At 40.0% G+C, this 20,081-nt stretch overlaps 1 protein-coding gene across 1 annotated transcript in view; it reads left to right on the top strand.

The window, feature by feature from the left end:
- LOC116992297 (Down syndrome cell adhesion molecule homolog) overlaps window positions 1-17,859 on the top strand; it is an 82,945-nt gene extending 65,086 nt beyond the window's left edge. The window contains exons 10-13 of the mRNA XM_033051752.1: window positions 10,719-10,915; window positions 13,444-13,540; window positions 14,833-14,961; window positions 17,810-17,859. Of these exons, the coding sequence (XP_032907643.1) occupies window positions 10,719-10,915; window positions 13,444-13,540; window positions 14,833-14,961; window positions 17,810-17,859 (473 nt within the window). The remainder of the gene's footprint in view (window positions 1-10,718; window positions 10,916-13,443; window positions 13,541-14,832; window positions 14,962-17,809) is intronic.
- The last annotated feature ends 2,222 nt before the right edge of the window (window positions 17,860-20,081 follow it).

The following is a 20,081-nucleotide window of genomic DNA, read 5'->3' as shown; positions in this document are numbered from 1 at the left end:
CCCAAAAAGGCATTTTCATATTGCCCTTGTAACCAGCTGCTTCATTTATCACACTCAGCATTTGTCACCTACAATATGTCAAACCTTGCCTGGAAACACAACTTTCTTCTTCCTTTTCTGGTGGCTACATTATCAGCAGTGCCATTTTGGCCTCTGCTCTGGGCACGTGGAAGAGGCAATAGGAATTTCTATTCCCTTGAAACACAATTTAGAGGGGAAAAAAAATTATAAAGCAAGTCCTTTGAACTCCTTGTAACGTGGGAAGGGACCGTGGAGGAAAGTGACCCCCAGCCCTGTGCCACACTCTGTCCAGGAGATGGATGGCTATAATTTACTCCTGCCTCAAACACGAGTATTTATGGTGCCTCCCCTTGGCTGAGGGGTAAAAATGGTCTCCAGAGAAACAGAGACATTTCTTTTTAAGAGCATATTGGAAAGAGGGATGCGTGGGGCAGCTGAAAGTCAAGGGAAGGAGACAATGAGGGTTGCTTTGTCCTTTTTTTTTTTTTTTTTTCAGGTAATAAAATAATTCTCCTTGTTTGCCCTTCTGGAAAATATTTACTGATTTTTCCCTTTTTTTACTTACACACATGTGCCTGTGCACGTGCAGGCACAAAAACACCTTGACCTAAATTATAGAGGTGATAAATCTCTAGGGCCCCTGTACAGCAAAGTACTGTCAACATCAGCACTGTAAAATTTAGTTTTAAAACTTCTTTTCAGCTGTTCTCGGGCTCACAGCTGGATGAGCACATTGGCAGCTCTGAATGAGCCAAAATAACTATAATCCAGGTTCAAATTAGGGTCCTCTTCCTCTGGCCTCAGACGTTTGGGCACTGGAGCCAAATTATCAGCCACTGCTTTTGTCTGGAAGTATTAACTACTCAGTGAAACAGTCCCAAAATACTCAGCACATAAGGCCTAGAATTCAGATTTGATAAAACACTTCAAAGACACAATAGCAAGGAATGTAAAAATCACAACAAATTCCCAAGGAAGGGTCTTTATAAATTTTAGATTCCATAAAAGTGAGGGTTTCCCCTTCTCATTTTTTTTCCTGTTTCTGCTGCTTCTAATTTATACATGATTGTATCTCAAAAAGTATTACATTTACTATCTTTACTTTATAAATATTGTGCTTCTCTAAGCCCTCTTTGTTTGTCTTTGCTAGTAATTCCCTCTTTTAATGAGACAGGTATTAAAAATGTGTTAAACACATCAGTTACACATCAGTTTTTCCTAGGCTGTGCAGCCTTTAAGATGCTTCCTCATTCTTCTGGAAATTTTATGTTTTTTATTGAGATTTGCTTTCTCTCTAGAAACTCATGGTGTGCTGAACAGTAAAATAGAAACTAGACCATATAGAGGAAAAGAAAAGATAGAATAGATTGAGAATTGAGGTTTTGGTTTTGCAGAAACAAGCAGATCAAGGTGGTCAGACCATTCCCAAACTATTCCCAGATGGTGTGTCTAAAAGGGAGCAGAATTTTTACTGCATAAACCAGATAAAATTAAAATAAACATCTACAGAGGTTTTTATTAGGATCTTATTCTCCCTCATTGAATCTCCTTTCCTGTCTTTCCTGGGATTGCAGTATTTATTAACATTTTGAATCTCCTTAGTTAAGAAAATGTGGAGTTTGAGATCAGGCATTTAGCACTTGATTTCCCTGAATTTAAGCTGGATTTCTGCAGGTTGGTTGCAAAAATCTGATCACCTCCCCCTGAGGTCCATTTATCATCAATAAGAAAGTGTTTGGTTTTTTTAAGACAAGACTAATGGCCCTCTGGAAGCCCTTTCTTTGTCCCCTCAGAAAGATTCTTTAATTTTAACCACCAGTTGTGGTGGGCCACTGATGGGTTTTATGACCATGCTTGAGCCCTGTGCCCAAGTGAATGTTTTTGGATTTTCATCCAGTGAAACAACACCTCTCTGTTGGTGTTAATATCCAGAAAATATATATATATTTGTATTGGTTATGCTGATAAACTCATATAGAGAGTGGCTGCAAATATAGAGAGAGTTGTGTCTTGCTGATTTAAATACATTTGAGTGTTCCTGCCATCACAATATCAGATGATATTGGTCTTTCTGCAAGTATGTAGAAAATAAAATGAGAATTCCCTCTGAACAGCTAGAGGAGGCTGGTTCTAGCAGAGCCCTCTTTCTTATACATCAGCAGATAGCATTTCATGGCTTTTTAGCTCAGAACTGAGCTGTTATAGACCCAGGTCACCGTGCTTAAAAGTATATTTACTTGCATGAGTGAGCAGTGAATGAAAACCATTAATGTCCCGGCATGCCTCGCTCCCCAATACTCATTTTTGTTGGAGCCAGAGCTTCTTGGTGTGTTTCTGCTTCATTTAAACCTGTCAATACCCCAATTAGTGTTTGCTTCTCTTCCCCAGGGAGGGACATTTACACATGTCACTTCACAGCCTCCAAAATCTAAAAGACTTACAGGAGCTGCTGGGTCATAAAATAAAGCCTGATTAAAGCTTGTGCTTTCCAGTGACTTTCTGCCTTTTTTATTTTTTCATTTTAACTTGTAAATTGTTCAGGTGATTTTAATGAAAGGACACAAATAGAGAGTTTAAAGCATAAAAACTTGTTTAAAAAAAAAGAAAAAAACACAAAAAACCACTCTCCCTTGGGTTTCTACAGTCTCTGTTTTTAACTGATTTGCATTCAGTAAGTCACCAAAAATTAGAGCACTGTGCTCTACAATGATGATAGCAGTAACCCTCTCATTTCACATTAAAACTTGATGCCATCTTGATGGCAGACTGAATTCAATTAAAGATCAAAGCATTGGAGAAGTTATCTAAAAATTATGTATTGCTAGTTTTAACTATTTAACATTCCTGCTCTTTCCAGCCTGGCTTTTATAACAGGCTGATGAAAGATCATAATTGATTTGGAATAGAAAGTGGCCCCAGGAATTTATAATTAATGGAGACATGTTTCTGGTGCTAATTTTTGGCATCCACACTTCCCAATAATGTCAATGGTGGTAAAACTAATATTATCCATAAATGTCTTCTGTGGGAAGTTGGTCTTTGCCTAAGTGTTCATAAATCACAACTAGATATGTGGCAATATAATGGTTTTTTGATCACTAATTTTTGTTTTGACAATTAGCCAAGCTTTGATGAGACTGGTTTCCCAGTGCCTACAGTTTGTAACTAATTTTGTAAGTAATTTCCACAGGCTGACTGCAGGGGACAAAGCTGTCAGCTTATCATTCCCACTCCCTTCCCCTTGGTTAGTGGATGTGCAGTTGCACAAAATGTGTGGCATAGCAAGAAAAAGTCACATTGATATCAGAACCATGTCAAAATTAAAGGAAAGACCAAGAAATATCAGCAGCTTCTGTTCTCCTGTGTATCATCTAAAGCCATCAGTTAACTAACACAGAACTAATGCAAGACCTCAGGAAGAGGAAAGAACTGCCTTGGTGATTTGAGAGAAAAGCCCTTTTTTATTTTATTAATGCGTCTTTTGGTTAAAATTCATAGTTGTCATGCAAAATAAATCAACTTCTCTTCCTCTAATGTGACCTGAAACCACTTCAGAGTGAATAAGAGATGAGCCCTAAACGTTCCCAGCCTTTGCCCTGCCACACTCAATCAGCTCAGGAGGCTCTGGCGGAGCTGCCAAGGACTCCAGACATCATTTTATTCCAGCTCAGCATCAAACCAGCCCTGCTCAAGCTTGGAAACACCTGTTGGAATAATATTTATAACCAAAGTCACTTCCTTTGTACCAGGGATAGCTGCCTGAAATGGTATTTTAAGATGTACAGGATCCATATTCATTCCCACTCAGTATTTATCTGTTTCTAGATTCTTTTTTCTTCAAAAATTACCTTGTATGGGTGTCCTAATAATGCAGTTTTTATAAACCAGTGAGTGTCTTGGTTTGATTTGGGATTTGTAATGCAAACTTAGGAAGCTGGGACAGGACCTGCCATGTCTGTGTTTAATTTCTCTCTTTTTACACAGCAATGCTGGTTTTTTATATTTTTCTGTCAGAAAATTATTTTGTTAATAGAACTGCTAATGAATCTCTGTCTTTTGTCCAGCAATTAATTCATACAAAAACCTATAAAAAGTTACTGGTCTTCCTTTTAGGGCAGGTTAGGGGTAGAAGGTAATTTGCTTTGTTCAGTTTTATTCTAAAAATATTTTCAGGAATATATTTATTAATAACTTTTTAGAATTTATTTCCTATACACTACAGACTCCTGAAACTAAAGCTGAGTAAATAATTCAGTTGTATGAATTCATCAAATCTTTACTTTTCTCCTTGAATTTCTCAGGTTTGAAATTACTTTTTCTAATCTTAAACATCAATGGCTATTAATTTCAAAACAATGGCTTTTTAAATTTGAAATTCATGCCATATTGATTACTGGCACAATTCATTCAGAATGGTTTTTATCTAAGAGTTGCATTGCTTGGACAGGAAATTCTTTACTGATTCCAAGCAATACAATAAAGTATTCTATTCTAAAATCACCTTCCTGAAATGATTAAATAAATCAAAATTTTTAAATATTTATCCTGAGAGAACAGGTCTTTGAGGAGGTTTTCACAACAAAGAAACACAAGTAGGTCCCAAATGTGAAGTTAATTTTCAGAATTAGTGAATATTGGTAGAAAGAATTGCCATTAATTATATGTCCATGATTATTATATATAATAACTTGTACATTAAAAAATTGGATTTTTTTTGTGTTTACATACTTCTTTGACCCTCTGAGACCCAGAATTTGTTTCCCAATCTTGGGCATCTCCTGAGGAGGAGGATTAAGAGCAGGATTTTCACCTGCTGAACAGGATTGACTTTTATCAAGGAACTATGAGTTTAAATTGAAGTGTTTGGGAAATCCTATTGATTTAAAATTCTCTTTTCTTCACCATTTGAATTTCAGAGAGATGTTACTTAAGTAAACCCAAATGGCTCTTATCAGAAAGGGAATACTGAAGTTACAAATTTTAACAAAGCTCTTTCTGACTCCTGAAAGTCTACTCAATTTGAAAATAAATTAACAAATATACATATCAACCAATGAAAGTGTGACAGCTAGAGTCCCTTAAATACAAGTGATGTATCTGCATGGGCTTTCTCTGCCTGAGCAAAAGTGCATGGAGGGAGAGGGAAATTTTTGAGGGAGGAAAATCCCATTTGTCATGGGATGTTCCATAAAGAAAGGACACCTGAATTTGGCTTAAATGTTAAATGAATTTCAGTTCATTTTTTCAATATTTTTTCAATGTTTGCAAGATGAATCCCTAATGATTGGAGATATTGCCCCAAACTGGCCAGGTCAGGCATGACCCAGGGATGGAACCAAAACAGGAGAACATTCTGCCAGGACAGAGCTCTTCAGATCAGGAGAATCCCAGAATGGTTTTGGGTTAGAAACCATAAAAGTTTCTAGAAAGGACCATAATTCTTAAAAATACTGACAACTTTAGTCACTCTTACAATTATTTTTTAATGGTACATGGATATTTAGTGTTTAATTACAAATTTTAAGACAGGGAGATTTTTAATTTGCTTTTTCTGATGTGGCTATTCCCATCTAGGAGCTGAAAGACAGAAAAAACACCTCCCTTCATCCCAGCTCTCCACATAAATTTTAAAATTGATGTGAATTTTTCTTTTCTATTAATTCATAAAACTTTATTCTAAAAGGATTCGAAAGTTTCTGATACCCTTCACAAGCTTTCCTCAACTTCCTTCAGTCTTGTTATTCTGGATAATGAGACTTGTCTTTATCAAGGTAATTAAATATTTTCATTTTTATTTGTACTCAGTTCCTGATGAAACTGCAGTATCAGAAAAAAGTAAGTCAGATTAAGTAATTTTTACTGAATCTTAGGAAAGACCCTCATTTAGTTTTATTCAAGAGCAGGACAAAAAGTTCTTGTTTTGCCTGAGCCACTTCCACAATTCTGAAGTACAACCTGACTACTGAATTTTGCACTTTGATATTAATGAAGTTGTTAATACTATAAAGCAATCATTATATTAACAAGCTATATAATTGCTAAATAATATGACTTTATAATCTAATATTTTTATATGAATTAGTATATCAATAATATTTAGTGCTATAATAAATAATAATTTAATAATGTAACAATAATAATAATATAATTAAATATTTTTAAATTATTTCTTGTTGGGTTGCCATGAAGAAAGAGGAAAACAATGGGTTGACCTGTGAAAAGCAGCAAATAAATCAGCTTTTCAAAAAAAAGCCCAACTCTAAACAGGGAAAACTCCTGGATTAATGCTGCTGGCAGAGATATACATACCTTGAAAATAGAAATAATTTATAAATTGTAGCTCCTACTTTGTCCAGTTTTGAGGAACAGATTTCTAACTGAGCCCAGCACCACACAGCTTCAGACAAAGACATGGAGAACCCCAGAGAAAACAGAACTGGATTAATTTGTCCCATGCTGAATCTACTCCAAAACTGTGGAACATGGCAATATCTATTCCTTGAACCTTCCAAAATGCTCTTCCTCTTCCAAAATTCTCTTACATAAATGTATATCTATAAATATAATTGTGTGTCTGTATCTAAGGCACATTTGAAGAAATGTAAGGCACAGACACACTTAATATGGCATCTGAATCATCTTGATACATTTCTAAATGCCTTCACTTATTTTTAAGACATCCTAAGAGAATATCTCATGCATATGTAGTGCAGATTTAGCTTGCTTATTTACAGTTTTCTAGATTATTTTGTCAGTAAAGAACCAGCATATTTATCTCAGTTATTTGCATCAGTAATTTGATTAAAGATAGTTGGAGGATGAAGAAATACGTTGCCTAAAATATCCTTGGGAATGTGGCTTTGTTACCAGAAATCTTTTGACATAGAGGAAGATAAAAAGAAGAGCTTATGGTTTAGGATCATTGGAGATAAATTGTGAAGAGTAAAAAATCAGCTTTGGAGGAAAGGGAAATATTTAGCTGTGAGGCATTGCTATGGCAATAAGGAATCTGTGTGGAAGATTATGTGAGGAGAAGGGAAGGATAAGCAGGGATAAAGCTGTATCTGAGGAATAAAGTCATCTTCCTTTACATGTTTTTATGCTGCTCTTATTAAGAAAGTTTGTTAGGGGGGAAAAATGAGCTTTGCAAGGTAACCTGTCTTTTAAAAGCAAAATAGGGAATCATGGAGTTTGGTTTGGCACTGTCACCCAGCACAGGAGCTGGAAGTGAGGCAGGAGTGTCTGGGACAGGCTCCTGCACGTCTGTGGGATTTCAATCCAAGTCCAGTGCCCCATTTTCCCATTTTCCCATTTCTCATGAAGCAGGAGGAGGGTGGAGCTGCCAGGGCAAGGCTCACCTGCACAGCAGCTCTGGTACCTCGTGGGGAGGCACAAACCCCTCAGCCCTCACCTCCTGAGTGGGCTCAGAACATTTTCACCATCACCAGGGAAACTCCAAGGGGGAGACATTGATGGGAAGGAGGACTGCAGCTGTAGGGAAAAACCTTTAGGTGCCTTGGGAGGTTGGCTGATTTAATTAGGGACAGGAAATGAGGCTGGAGGAGGAAAATATAAAGGTATAGGGATTAGGGGGCATGGGAGAACTCACAGAGGTTGAAGCAGGAAGGAAGAGAAAGGTGAAGGGGACTGGAACCTGCTGTGCTGAGGGGAGAGGGATGTGCAGAGGAAGGGACAGGTGGGAGGCTGGGGACATTGTGAAAGGAAGAAAGGAGATGGCACAAGCTAATGATGGGGATGTGGACTCCTTAACTCCTTAACAACTCATTTGAATTGGGTCTCCCATTGAATAAAGTGTATAAAAGGGTGTATGGGACTATGTCAGGAAGACATTCAGGAAGAATTTCTTCACTGGAAGGGTTTACAGACATTGGAAGGAGCTGCCAGGGAGGTTTGCAGTGCCCATCCCTGGAGGTGGCACCTGGAGGTGGCACTCAGTGCTCTGGGCTGGGGACAAGGTGGGGATGGGGAACAGGTGGGACTGCCTGGGCTGGGAGGCAATTTCCAATTAAATGATTCTGTGATCTTGCATAGCCCTGGTTGTTTTGGGTTTGGAGGAACAAGCAGATGGCCACAAAAAGCCACTTTTCTGAAGTAACCTCCCTGTGGGTACATGGGTACACACCGGATAAAACTGGGGCTATTTCCATTCTCTGGAATACGGAATCAGACTCATCCTAATTTTCTATTTTGATTATTCATAATTTCTTCCCTTCAAATGCTCTTCTTGAACTGATGAGTACCTAATACCCAAACAGTTAAACAAGACATACTTCATCACTAGTGCATGTGGAGCCTCCTGCCTCACACAAGACCTTTCTCAGAATTCCCCCAGGAATTAGATCCCATAGGATCAAACCCCCAGCTCCACGGGCCCTGTTAATCTCCAGCTCGGTTTGGTTTGGTTCAGGAAGCCTTTGAACAGGAAGGGCTGCATCCTGACATATTGTCATATCCAAGCATTAACAGCTCTGGCATGTGAAAAGGTCATGCCACCAAGCATTAGCATTACGGGCTGGCAATTAAAGTAATTCATTCAAATAAGGGGTTTTATTCTGCTGTGCAGCAACAAACACAACCTATGCAAGGGGAGAGCCTGGGAAAGCCTCGAATCAGATCCTCTGCCAGTGTCATCTGATTAAACAGGGACCCAGAGAAGCTCAGATGGAAGGAGTGAGCTGTTCTGATCAGAAGAAACAACAATTCATGCATAAAAACGAGGGACTGGGGCTACTGCAGGAGGCAGCCCTGGAGGGCAAGAGCTGAGGGAGGGTTCATTGCTGATGCCTCATATGCTTTAGAGGAGTGGACATTCAGAAAGAACAGCTCTGTGTGCTGTCCAGGGCTTTCCAGCTTCTCCTGGACTCAAAGACTCGTGGGCTTTGATTCTTTCTAGAGACAGAAATCCAGATTCCATTTGTTGGTGGGCAAACTATGTGGGGAGGAAAGGACAGCAAAGGGCACCAAAGAGATCATCCTGTTTCAAAGATGCTTGGGGTTCACAATAAACATTCCATGGATTTGTTTTCTTCCTGTTTGCAGGAAATTTTAATTCCAAAACATGAAAATACTTCAGGTTTAAGGCTATTCTTGCTAAGAAGAGATTTTTTTTTCAACATTAAAATTTAAGCCGTTTTTAAAAGAATAGTTAATGAAGTTGACAGGTATGTCCAAACTGTTCTGCAAATACCTTCTGAGTACAATAAAAACTCGAATCTAGCTAGGTTTATTGTCAGTTTAATTATACTTTCAGTTCAGCACAGTTCAGCTACGCACTCAACACATCCATGGTTTGTAAGCTCCTTGGTGCAGAGCCTTTCTTTTAATTTTGTGCAGCTCCTGCTTTAATTGAGCCCTCATTTTGATAGATCATTACTGTCACACACACTGGTAAAACATATAACAGTCAGCAAGTAGAACAGCAGCTCATCAGAAGGAAGCAGACATTTTTATCTGCTTTTTATTGTCCACATATCTGAACATTTATTAGTTAAAGTCCCTTTATGTGCTGTGAATATTGAATTACGGTGAAAATTGCCCTGTGAGCAGCAAAACAAATGAAGACAGGCTTCCTTTGGATTCACACCTTGTCCACTTCCAACTCCTTTCTGCTAAGTTCCCTTTGAGGCCCATCAGTTCTCTTACACAGGAATGAAAATAAAATTTCACAATTATAAGCCGCACCATTTTGACTAAAATTTTGGTCCGAACCCAAAGTGCGGCTTATAATCAGGTGCGGCTTATATATGGACAAAGAATGAAAAGTTGCTGTTTTAGTTTGGAGGACAGGTGTCTGCTGAGAAAGGCAGGAGCTTCTCTTTGAAATGGAGAATGTAAACCCCCTCCCTCCAAATTATTATAATTTTGAAATCAAGGGGCTTTCAGGCAAAGATATGGGAATTAGGAATAACAGTTCTTTACCAGGGAAATTAAAATAGAAATACAGTACTACAAAGAACAAACCCCAAACCCTGACACAGTCAGAGTACAACCTGACACCCGTCAGGCAGGGTGTTGGCAGCAGTCCCATTCCATGGTGGCTGCATCCTCCTGCAGTGACAGATGTGGCTCAGTTGGAGCAGTGCTCCTGTACAAGGTGCAGTTTCCCTCCGGAGCTCCAGTGGTGATGTGGAGAAATCCGGTTTTCCTCTGGAGTCCAGTGGAGAAAGGGGCTCCCTTAGTGTCCCAAACCCTCTGTTTTTATCTTGGTAAGAAATGTTGGGCTCTTCCCCCTGGCTGGAGCAACTCCCAATGGGATGCAGTAATTTTATCAGTGCCACAGTGGGACTCAATGGCCATGAGCAGAAAATGACTGGCTGGAGGAAGGATGGGCTGTGAAAAGATAAAGAACAATGCCCTGCCTGGTTTCAATGGATGGCCCATTAGCAGAATATCTCCCAGGGAGATCAGGATCACTGCCCCACCCTCAACAGATGGTGATAGAATAGATACCTTTTATCACAGCCTGTATTGTAACCCCAGACAGTTGCCGACACCCGGACATGTGGCTTATAATCAGGTGCGGCTTATAATCCTGAAATTACTTTTCATATTTATTTCAATCTGGTTGAATATGGACAAGCTGGGTGAGACAGAGATTGAAAAGCCAGCCTTGTACCATCAGACCCTTCAGTTCACTGAGGAACAACCTTGTTCTGTTTTGTTTTCTCTGTTTCTAGTTCCAGCTATGATAACCTCCTACCCAAACACCACCCTGGCAACTCAAGGCCAGAAGAAGGAGATGAGCTGCACAGCACATGGAGAGAAACCCATCATAGTCCGCTGGGAGAAGGAAGACCGGATCATTAACCCCGAAATGTCTCGTTACCTGGTTTCCACCAAGGAAGTTGGGGATGAAGTGATTTCTACCCTTCAGGTGAGAAAATAAACTGGCCCCCAGATCATCCAGATATGTCAAGGTGTGCTTGGTTTGGTGTTGATTCAGGTGCAGGGCCAGCCTGACATCAGAGCTTCAGCACTCACTCCGTGCATGGTGTGGACAGCTGGTAACAGGAGGGACAGGAATCTTCTGCAATCATCCCTCAAGAAAAATTCCCTCTTCCCACACTCCAGAGGCAGCAAGAGAATGAGCCAGGCTCAACCCTCCATCCTTTCTGTCTCATGCCTTATCCTGGCCTTCCCCAGATCAATTTAACTAACTGGTAAACCCTAGCAAATATTTGACCCCAAGTTCTTACCCTCACCAAAATCACTAACCTGGCTTGAGGAAAAATGCTGCCTTTTCAAAGTGCTCTTCTCCCTCCCTTACACTTGGGACACCACTTTATAAAGTCAGGACTCAAAGTGGTGTTTTATGTATGCTTTTATGAAATCTAAAAGAATCTCTCTTCTTTTTCCTCACTCCAAAATCTTCATTATCCATATTCAGTCACATTTACAAAGTGTATTTATCAGGCCTAAGGAACTAATTCTTAATTCTCTATCTGTCTGGTTATTGTGTAAATTTTAGAGTAACTCTTATGGAAGATTTCTTTCTTTACTGGCCAATAACTCTGTTGGATGACATCCAGTAAAATTCTGGGTTTGCTGTCTATAAGAGACCTTTGCCATTGATTTCTATGAGGAAGAATAAATTCTATGTGTGACTTTATTCCCATTAGTATTTTTTGTGATACAAATAATATTTAGTTATAGGATTGAGCCCTAGGCCTCTCTGCCATCATTCTTCTTGTTGATTTTACTAAGATAACCCCTGGATATACAACAATATTTCTATTTGGAAATATTCTATTCTATTTCCTTCTATTTGCAAGGCTGGAGCCCTGCTTGGAGAGTTTTCTGAAGCAGCTGTGCACAGCAATGGTCTTCTACACCCATGTGTGCTACATACAAAACCTTCTACTTCTGAGAGATAAAACACCCCAAAAAGCAGAAAGTGGCAGATTAAGGCTGTCTCTGAAGCTTTGAGCTCAGTGTTTTTGCATGATGATGTGATCTTTAGTTGTGCATTCAGCTTTTATTTTTTTCTGCAGGACCCCTGCCTCAGTGAGACAGGACTTGGATTTTCACTGAGGCTGAATTAGGGTTGAGTAATGAATTGCACTGTGTGATACACAGCTGATTTTTGAGACCAAACTTTTGACAGGTGGCCAATAATTGTGTGTTCTTTGTTTTCCGGGTGCTCTCCTTGAGCCCTTGGGGTCTGATTTGCAGAAGTACTAAGCCCTCCTGGCTGCAGCTGAACTCAGTGGAAGCTGTTATGAGCACATGAAAGGCTGTTTATTGCTCAGGGCTCTGAGGGAGGGGGAGAAGGCTCTACATGTCTCAAACTGGGCTCTGGAAATTTTTGTTTCCCTGTCTCCAATTTCAGCCACACGTGCAAGCGAACAGAGCTTGATAAGTTGCCACATCTCAGATGATAACTCTCCAATTTCCTTGCAGCAAGTGGGAAATTAATCCATTTATCCTAACCAGTGGTGACTGAGAATTGTGCTCACATCACCTGGGTTTTGCTGAGGAATAAAGAGCACGTGGAGTTTCCATGGCTCAGCTAATATGTGGCAACTTGTCAAGCAGCCACAAACGTTATCATACATCTGCTTCCTTAATTCCCTACATGAAATGGTGGCAATGCTCTTCATGGTGTCAGGGCTGATGAAAATAAATTCACTCGTGTTTCTGCAATGGGTGAACTCCCAGGAAAATGCTGTGAGAAAATGAATGTCTGTTTTCAGGGCACACTTTGAACAGTGTGCAGTGAATAAATTGTGGAGCAGCACACTGAACACTGCAATGGAAATGGTATTTCAAATATCTGTTCATTTTAAAATAAAAATATCTTTCTTGTACCTTGAATGAAGCAGTGGTCCTGTAGAAAAATATCATTATGAACATGTTTGTAAATATTATATATAAATTCCCGTGCTGTTAAACAACAAATTGAAAAGAAAGACCACAGGAAACTTTATTATGAGACACCATGCTGAATGCTACAGGGCTCACCACCGGTGTTTGAACCTTTATTTCCTCCACACAGACTTGAGCAACTTGAGTTATTTTCAGAAATAACCGGAAAAATTTGGAGGCAGCAGGAGGCACCATTTTGTATGGCAAATTTCAGCCAACAGTTAAACACTTGGCAAACTTGTGAGGAGCTGGAAACAAGGCTCCTGAGGAGAAGCTGCAGGAATAGGTGGAGCTCCAGCTCCTGACTACACATGTCGAGCTGGTACTCTCTGTCCTCAGCCCAGGTGCTGCTGGCTTTGATAATCTCAGTATTTTGGAAGCTTTGCTATGCAAATGCATGTTTGTAACCTGCAATAGCTATTTATTGCTGTCAGGGAGAACAGTCTGGGCGATTTTTCTTGCACCACACAGACAGGCTGTGGGTTTATTTTCTCTGTGTGCTGTTCAATCCATCACCTCTTTTCCAACCTCCTGTAGATTCTGCCAACTGTGCGTGAGGATTCTGGCTTCTTCTCCTGCCACGCCATCAATTCTTACGGGGAGGATCGTGGAATAATTCAGCTCACTGTGCAAGGTAGGCAGAGCACAACACGAGGAAAAAACCCACAGCTATTGTGGGACAGGAAGGGTAGAAATCTGCTGGGGGAGGGAGGTTCTGATTCCTAATTAAATGTCTTCCTCATTGTCAAAGAAATGAGAAGCTGCATTAAGGTTCTCAGTCTTTCATTTTCCAGCATCACAGATTAAATCAAAAGAAAAGATAAGCTTGAGTCCTTCTAGATCTGTACAAATTAATTAGATTTTTTTTTCTTAAATACGTTAGTTGACAATTGCCAAAGATACTTAAAATTGATATCTTCAGTAAGGACTGTGGATATGGAGGATTGAGGGAGAGCTGGTTTCATTTGATTTTAAAGAATAAATGTCTGAAATAAAGCAAAAGTGATCTCACTTCATCTCTAGAGAAATGTTAAACCTACTGTGGAACTTAAAGCAAAATATTTCAAGTTTAATCAGTCAAGATAAATTGTGAGCAGTTTGCACAATCCAAACTCTAGGAATTTATGTTGCCTGGGGCTGGGTTTCCCCTCCCACAGGGCAGAAACAGCAAGTCCTGGAGAGGTGACAATATTTGAGATGCAGGGCACAGGCAGGACTCAGCCACCAGCCACTGCTCGTTCCCATGTGCTGCTGGTTCCTCCTGTGCCTCTCTGAGCCTGCACACAGCAAATTCCTACAACTTGCAGATTTCTCCCTCCCTGCCCTTCATTCCAAGTAGCAGCAAGATTCCAGAGGATGCCTAAGGCAGCCCTGTTGAAAAACTCAGGTGGAGTTTGGGGGCAGGTTCCCAGTTCCACCACTGCTCATCTAAGCTGCCATGACAATTTAAAGGGACACTAGAATGGGCCTAGGTAGTGATTATTTACAATATTAACTTCAGAGGCAGAGGAGCTTTTAGAATAATTTTATCAAATTATTCTGTTATTAAATTAGGACTTTTAAAAATGCTCGAAGAGACAGAAATTTTACTCTCTCTCCCAACCAAATTTAGCACTTTTGAGTTTAGTATTCATATTTTTCCAACCACATTTTTAATAAAATCACTGATAGAAGTATCAGGGAAACCTGGTGTTCGTGGTAAAACATTTTTCCTGGAATGAAAGTCCAAGCTGGAGTGATTTTAAGGAAATGCAACCAAGAAAGATTACAGAGCTGGGAAGTGCTGATACTTCCAGCAGGTGAATAACAGGATCAGGGTCCCCACGAACACCCAGAGAAATGCCAGGAAGGCTGGGCCAGGTTGGTGTGCCCTGTGGAGAGGATGGGGTGTGTTCTGAGCAGAGCTGTGTGTGTGTGTTTGCCCAGAACCCCCTGACCCCCCTGAGATTGAGATTCGGGAGGTGAGAGCTCGGAGCATCGCCCTCAGGTGGACCATGGGCTTCGACGGCAACAGCCCCATCACCGGCTACGACATCGAGTGCAAGAACAAGTCAGGTAAGGAACAACCTCAGCAATTCCCCCACTGGTTTGTGTTGTAAAAGGTAATTCATAAATTGGAACTGCCTGATGGAATTTTTTATCATGGTTTGTTTCATCTTCCACAGGATGATTTGTCTTCATTTGTTGTCCTTTTTGTTTGTTTTGTGGTAAAGGCACTAAATTTAGCAATTGCTGCTCTGCCCTTTTACCACTTTGCGCTGTATTTACTGAGGCAAAAATTTTGTGATGTTTTCATTAGTAGATAAAATATTTTCAAGGGTGTTGAATCATCAGTCATCATTTTAGCCCTGGCTTTGTAAATGAAATCAATAATGTACAGGAGAGATTGATAATGTACCTGAAAGATGAGGAGTGGAAATTCTCCTCTGAGGCTGAAGTCAGGAATTGCAGGTTTGGAGATGTAGATTGGGCAAGGATGCCTTCAAGGGATGTGCACACCTAAAAATTTCTGGGCTCTGGATTTGTTTTTTTTTTTTTGTTTTCCTTTCTTTCCAACTACCCACCTGCTCCAGAAAAGCTTTTGAAAGTTGTTCTTGCCTGATTCACTCCTTTCTCACACTAAAACATCTCTTCTACTTCTCAAATACAAGAATAAACATTTAATAGTGATCTAACTTAGCACAACTCCATTTAGGATGACTGAGGTGCTTCCCTTCTACTGAAGCAGTGACAAGAAGGGATTTCAGAGCTCTAAAACATCTTTGTTAGATTCAGTTTGATGTTTTCAAGTGATAATGCAGAATGCAGGCAAAGATTAAGTGGGGGTCAACATGACCTTGCATTGAAAAATGATTTCTCTCTAATGTGGAATGATAAATCAAGAGCAAGACAGAAAAAGAAGGAAATACCACAATATATTGATGAAGGTTTAAAAAATTAAAGAAAGGCAAAGAAGTGGGTGGCAGAACTCGTGTCAAAGGAAATATTACTTTGTCTGTATCTGAAGACAAATCCTGGAGGTCATGTTCTAACAAGAGCAGATTATCTTCTTCTAACTGCAAACAACAGAAATGTCATTTTTTTAGATTCTGAGGCTGAATGTTTGAAGAAACTCAGATCAGGTCTTTAATGAATTCTTGCATATGAATTTTGTCATTAATTAAGTCTCTGAGAAGATGAAAAACCAAAGATGGTTAATGGAGAACTTGCATGGAGTTGTTGGGGGGAAAAAAAGAAGAATTAAGAAAACATCTCAGTTTCCAGGTATTAAAGGGGTGGGACAAATTTAAATTATGTATTCAAGGAACATCCTGCCAAGACCAGAGTGAAGCTGCAAACTGCACAGCTGTGCTTTGTGAGAATCTTCCAGCTCTGTTGCCTTTCCTGAGGACTCAGGAACGAGTTTAGATCAGATGCACCATCGAGGCTTCTCAAGCAGGAAAACTTTTCTTTTTCCTAGGAGGTGCAGGTGACCACAAAGAATGCATGGACTGTATTTAGCAGCCCTCACATATCCCATCACAAAATCATAGAAGTCAGACTGGAAAAGGACTTTAAGATCATCGAGTCCAAAGTCAGCTCAGTACTGCTGATATCTACCCCATCAGACACAAAAGAAACATTAATTACACCAATGGAATTAGTTTCTCCATGGAAGTAGCGTGGCATTGCCTGTAGGGTCCAGTTGCCGTCCCACAGCACTGTGAGTAGCAGGAATTTGGTATTTCAGGATGTTTTGGTGCTTAGAGAAATCAGCTGACTGTATAGAAATGTATCTGTGGCACTCAGACCTGGCCCTCCATGTAGACCAGTCCTTTGCAGCCTCCAGACATTTCCATCTATGTCTGCAAAGAGCTCCGAACACAGGAATGGGAGTGCGGATCCTCCTTTGTGCTTCTCTCCCCATCCTTTTTATTTTTGTACGTCATTAGGGCAATCTCCGGGACAAACTTTGAATTGTTTTAATTTCGCTTTCTTGTGCTGTGGTGTGAGCGGTCCATCCCCGGGTCCCAGACGCTTTCCAGAGTTGGGATTTCCCCAGATCCTGCCCGGGAGCCGCGGGGGTTCCGGCCGGGAGCGAGGCGCTGCAGTACCAGCGATGGCCACCGGGTGGCAGCGCCGGACCGGGCCTGCGAGCGGCGGCCGCTTCCCCAAATTCCTCAAAATCCCAAATTCCCCGAATTTCCCGGGAAAGCCCAAAGATTCATCCTTCCTTTTAGGAACGGGATGAAAACTGTCAGTTGTGGCTAAAACGTGATTTTTTAATAGATCATTCTGTAAGCGTGCGTTCCTGTAACGCTGAGTAATGCCAGGATGTAACATTTTATGAGTGGAATGGAGTTTAGAAGTTCGTTCTTTTCTTTTTCTTCTTTCTTCTTTCTTTCTTTCTTTCTTTCTTTCTTTCTTTCTTTCTTTCTTTCTTCTTTCTTTCTTTCTTTCTTTTTTCTTTCTTTCTTTCTTTCTTTCTTTCTTTCTTTCTTTCTTTCTTTCTTTCTTCTTTTTTCTTTTTTTCTTTCTTTCTTTTTTCTTTTTTTCTTTCTTTTTCTTTTTTCTTTTTCTTCATTTTTTCTTTTTTCTTTTTTCTTTTCTTTTCTTTTTTCTTTTTTTCTTTCTTTCTTTCTTTTTCTTTTCTTTCTTTTTTCTTTTTTTCTTTCTTTTTTTTCTTTCTTTCTTTCTTCTTTTCTTTCTTTTTTCTTTCTTTCTTTTTTCTTTTTTTCTTTCTTTCTTTTTTCTTTTTTTCTTTCTTTTTTTTCTTTCTTTTCTTTTTCTTTCTTTCTTTCTTTCTTTCTTTCTTTCTTTCTTTCTCTTTTTCTTTCTTTCTTTTCCTTCCTTCCTTCCCTCTTTCCCTTTGATTTTCTTTCGTTTTTGTAGCCCATTGATATTTGTTTCTATGCTTTTTCAGTCTTTCCTGAGTCAACAGTCAATTTTAATACCTTTGTTACTTCCACGTAGAGATGAGCATATATTTTTAGGATTTGCAGCAAGAAAATAAAATTAATTATTTTTTTCTTACTTCTTATTCATATAGATTTTTTAAAAAACTGAAGAAAAATAGTTTCTCTATGGACTGACTTAATTTTAAAAGGATTTCACATGGTTTCTTTTACCTTCAAAAAAAGGGTAAAGGTATCAAAAGAAGCTCCTGAAATCCATGTATGTCATGAACAGACAATGGAAATCTATGTTTAGATGTAGAGGAGACTGGGTTTTCATCTTGTTCTTTATGGTGTCACTACTTAACCCACAAAGTATCACCAGATATTTTAAAATATCTTTACATTCAGTAGCTAGTAAGGACTACAGCGACCTGCCACTCAGAGGTCAGTATTTGAAACAACCAAGTGAAAAGTAAAATGATTTGATAAGATACAAACTACATTAAAGAAAAATCTCGTCATTCTCAAGGGAAATTTAGCACACTCTCCACAGCAAGCAGGTCTTTTTGAAATCCCTTTCCTGAAACTATCCCAGAGACGAAGCTGTGACAAACTCAGTTACCACAGTAAAACAACATTTTAGTGCTAACCAAAATCACTTGAATGTCAATTCTCAAATATTCTGTGTTTAAACAAAGCCACCTGGCTAAGCAAAGAGGCCATGCAACCAGCCAAGTGCATGGGGCACTGTGACAACTTCTGCCTTTTCCAGAAAAAACCCTTAGAAAAGAATTCCTGCACTTCCTGCAAGCACAGTAATTTCACCTGATTATAAGCCGCACGTTACAACACAGGCTGTGATAAAAAGTATCTATACTATCACCATCTGTTGAGGGTGGGGGCAGTGATCCTGATCTCCCTGGGAGATATTCTGCTAATGGGCCATCCATTGAAACCAGGCAGGGCATTGTTCTTTATCTTTTCACAACCCATCCTTCCTCCAGCCAGTCATTTTCTGCTCATGGCCATTGAGTCCCACTGTGGCACTGATAAAATTACTGCATCCCATTGGGAGTTGCTCCAGCCAGGGGGAAGAGCCCAACATTTCTTACCAAGATAAAAACAGAGGGTTTGGGACACTAAGGGAGCCCCTTTCTCCACTGGACTCCAGAGGAAAACCGGATTTCTCCACATCCCCACTGGAGCTCCAGAGGGAAACTGCACCTTGTACAGGAGCACTGCTCCAACTGAGCCACATCTGTCACTGCAGGAGGATGCAGCCACCATGGAATGGGACTGCTGCCAACACCCTGCCTGACGGGTGTCAGGTTGTACTCTGACTGTGTCAGGGTTTGGGGTTTGTTCTTTGTAGTACTGTATTTCTATTTTAATTTCCCTAGGAAAGAACTGTTATTCCTAATTCCCATATCTTTGCCTGAGAGCCCCTTGATTTCAAAATGATAATAATTGGAGGGAGGGGGTTTACATTCTCCATTTCAAAGAGAAGCTCCTGCCTTTCTCAGCAGACACCTGTCCTCCAAACTAAACCAGCAACTTTTTTTCTTTGTCCGTATATAAGCTGCATGATTATAAGCCACCCTTTGGGTTCGGACCAAAATTTTAATCAAAATGGTGCGGCTGATAATCGTGAAATTACTGTAATTGGTATCTGAGTGAGCCCTGAGGGACACCCCTGCTCCCCGGCCTCCCGTGGCACTTTCAGCCACTGCCCACAAGTCCCTGGCACGTCCCTGTGGCCAATTCCTCGTGCTCTGCTGTGGTAGTTTTGGTTTGCCAGTTTGAGATTTCCCAGCCAAAGCACCAATTTATGTGGTGTGTTTAGCTCTGGCTAAATTGCCAGTGGAGTCACTAGAACTGTTTACTCATTTTCTGCTGTGAGACAGGATTAGGAGACGAGCAAAGAAGGCTCAAAGTTTGCAGAGTATAAAGAAGACTTTATTAACACAAAATAAAAGGAAAAAATAATAAGAAGATTCAGATTAAAACTTTCAGAACAATTCTTCTCCTCCCCAACTCTTTTCTTTCACACTGACAATTTACAGAAACAAATCAGTTAGTTTACCATCTCTAAAATAGTCTTTCTACAATTTCTTAGTCAAAGGAGTCCCTCTTGCTTTGTCTATGGAGACTTCACCACAAAAAAATAGTTTTCTTGTGACTTCAATGTCACAGTGATCAGCTGCCGGAAGAATTGAAATCTGACCACTGTGTAAAATCTCTCCCATTTTTTCAGCCTTCCCACAGTGGAATTTATGGGCCATATCAACTCATGGGGGC

This window comes from Catharus ustulatus, chromosome 2 (genome assembly GCF_009819885.2).
Source record: "Catharus ustulatus isolate bCatUst1 chromosome 2, bCatUst1.pri.v2, whole genome shotgun sequence".
In the NCBI taxonomy this organism is placed as follows: Eukaryota; Metazoa; Chordata; class Aves; order Passeriformes; family Turdidae; genus Catharus; species Catharus ustulatus.
Note: the sequence above shows the minus strand (reverse complement) of the source record. Positions and strands in the feature narration are given on the sequence as shown.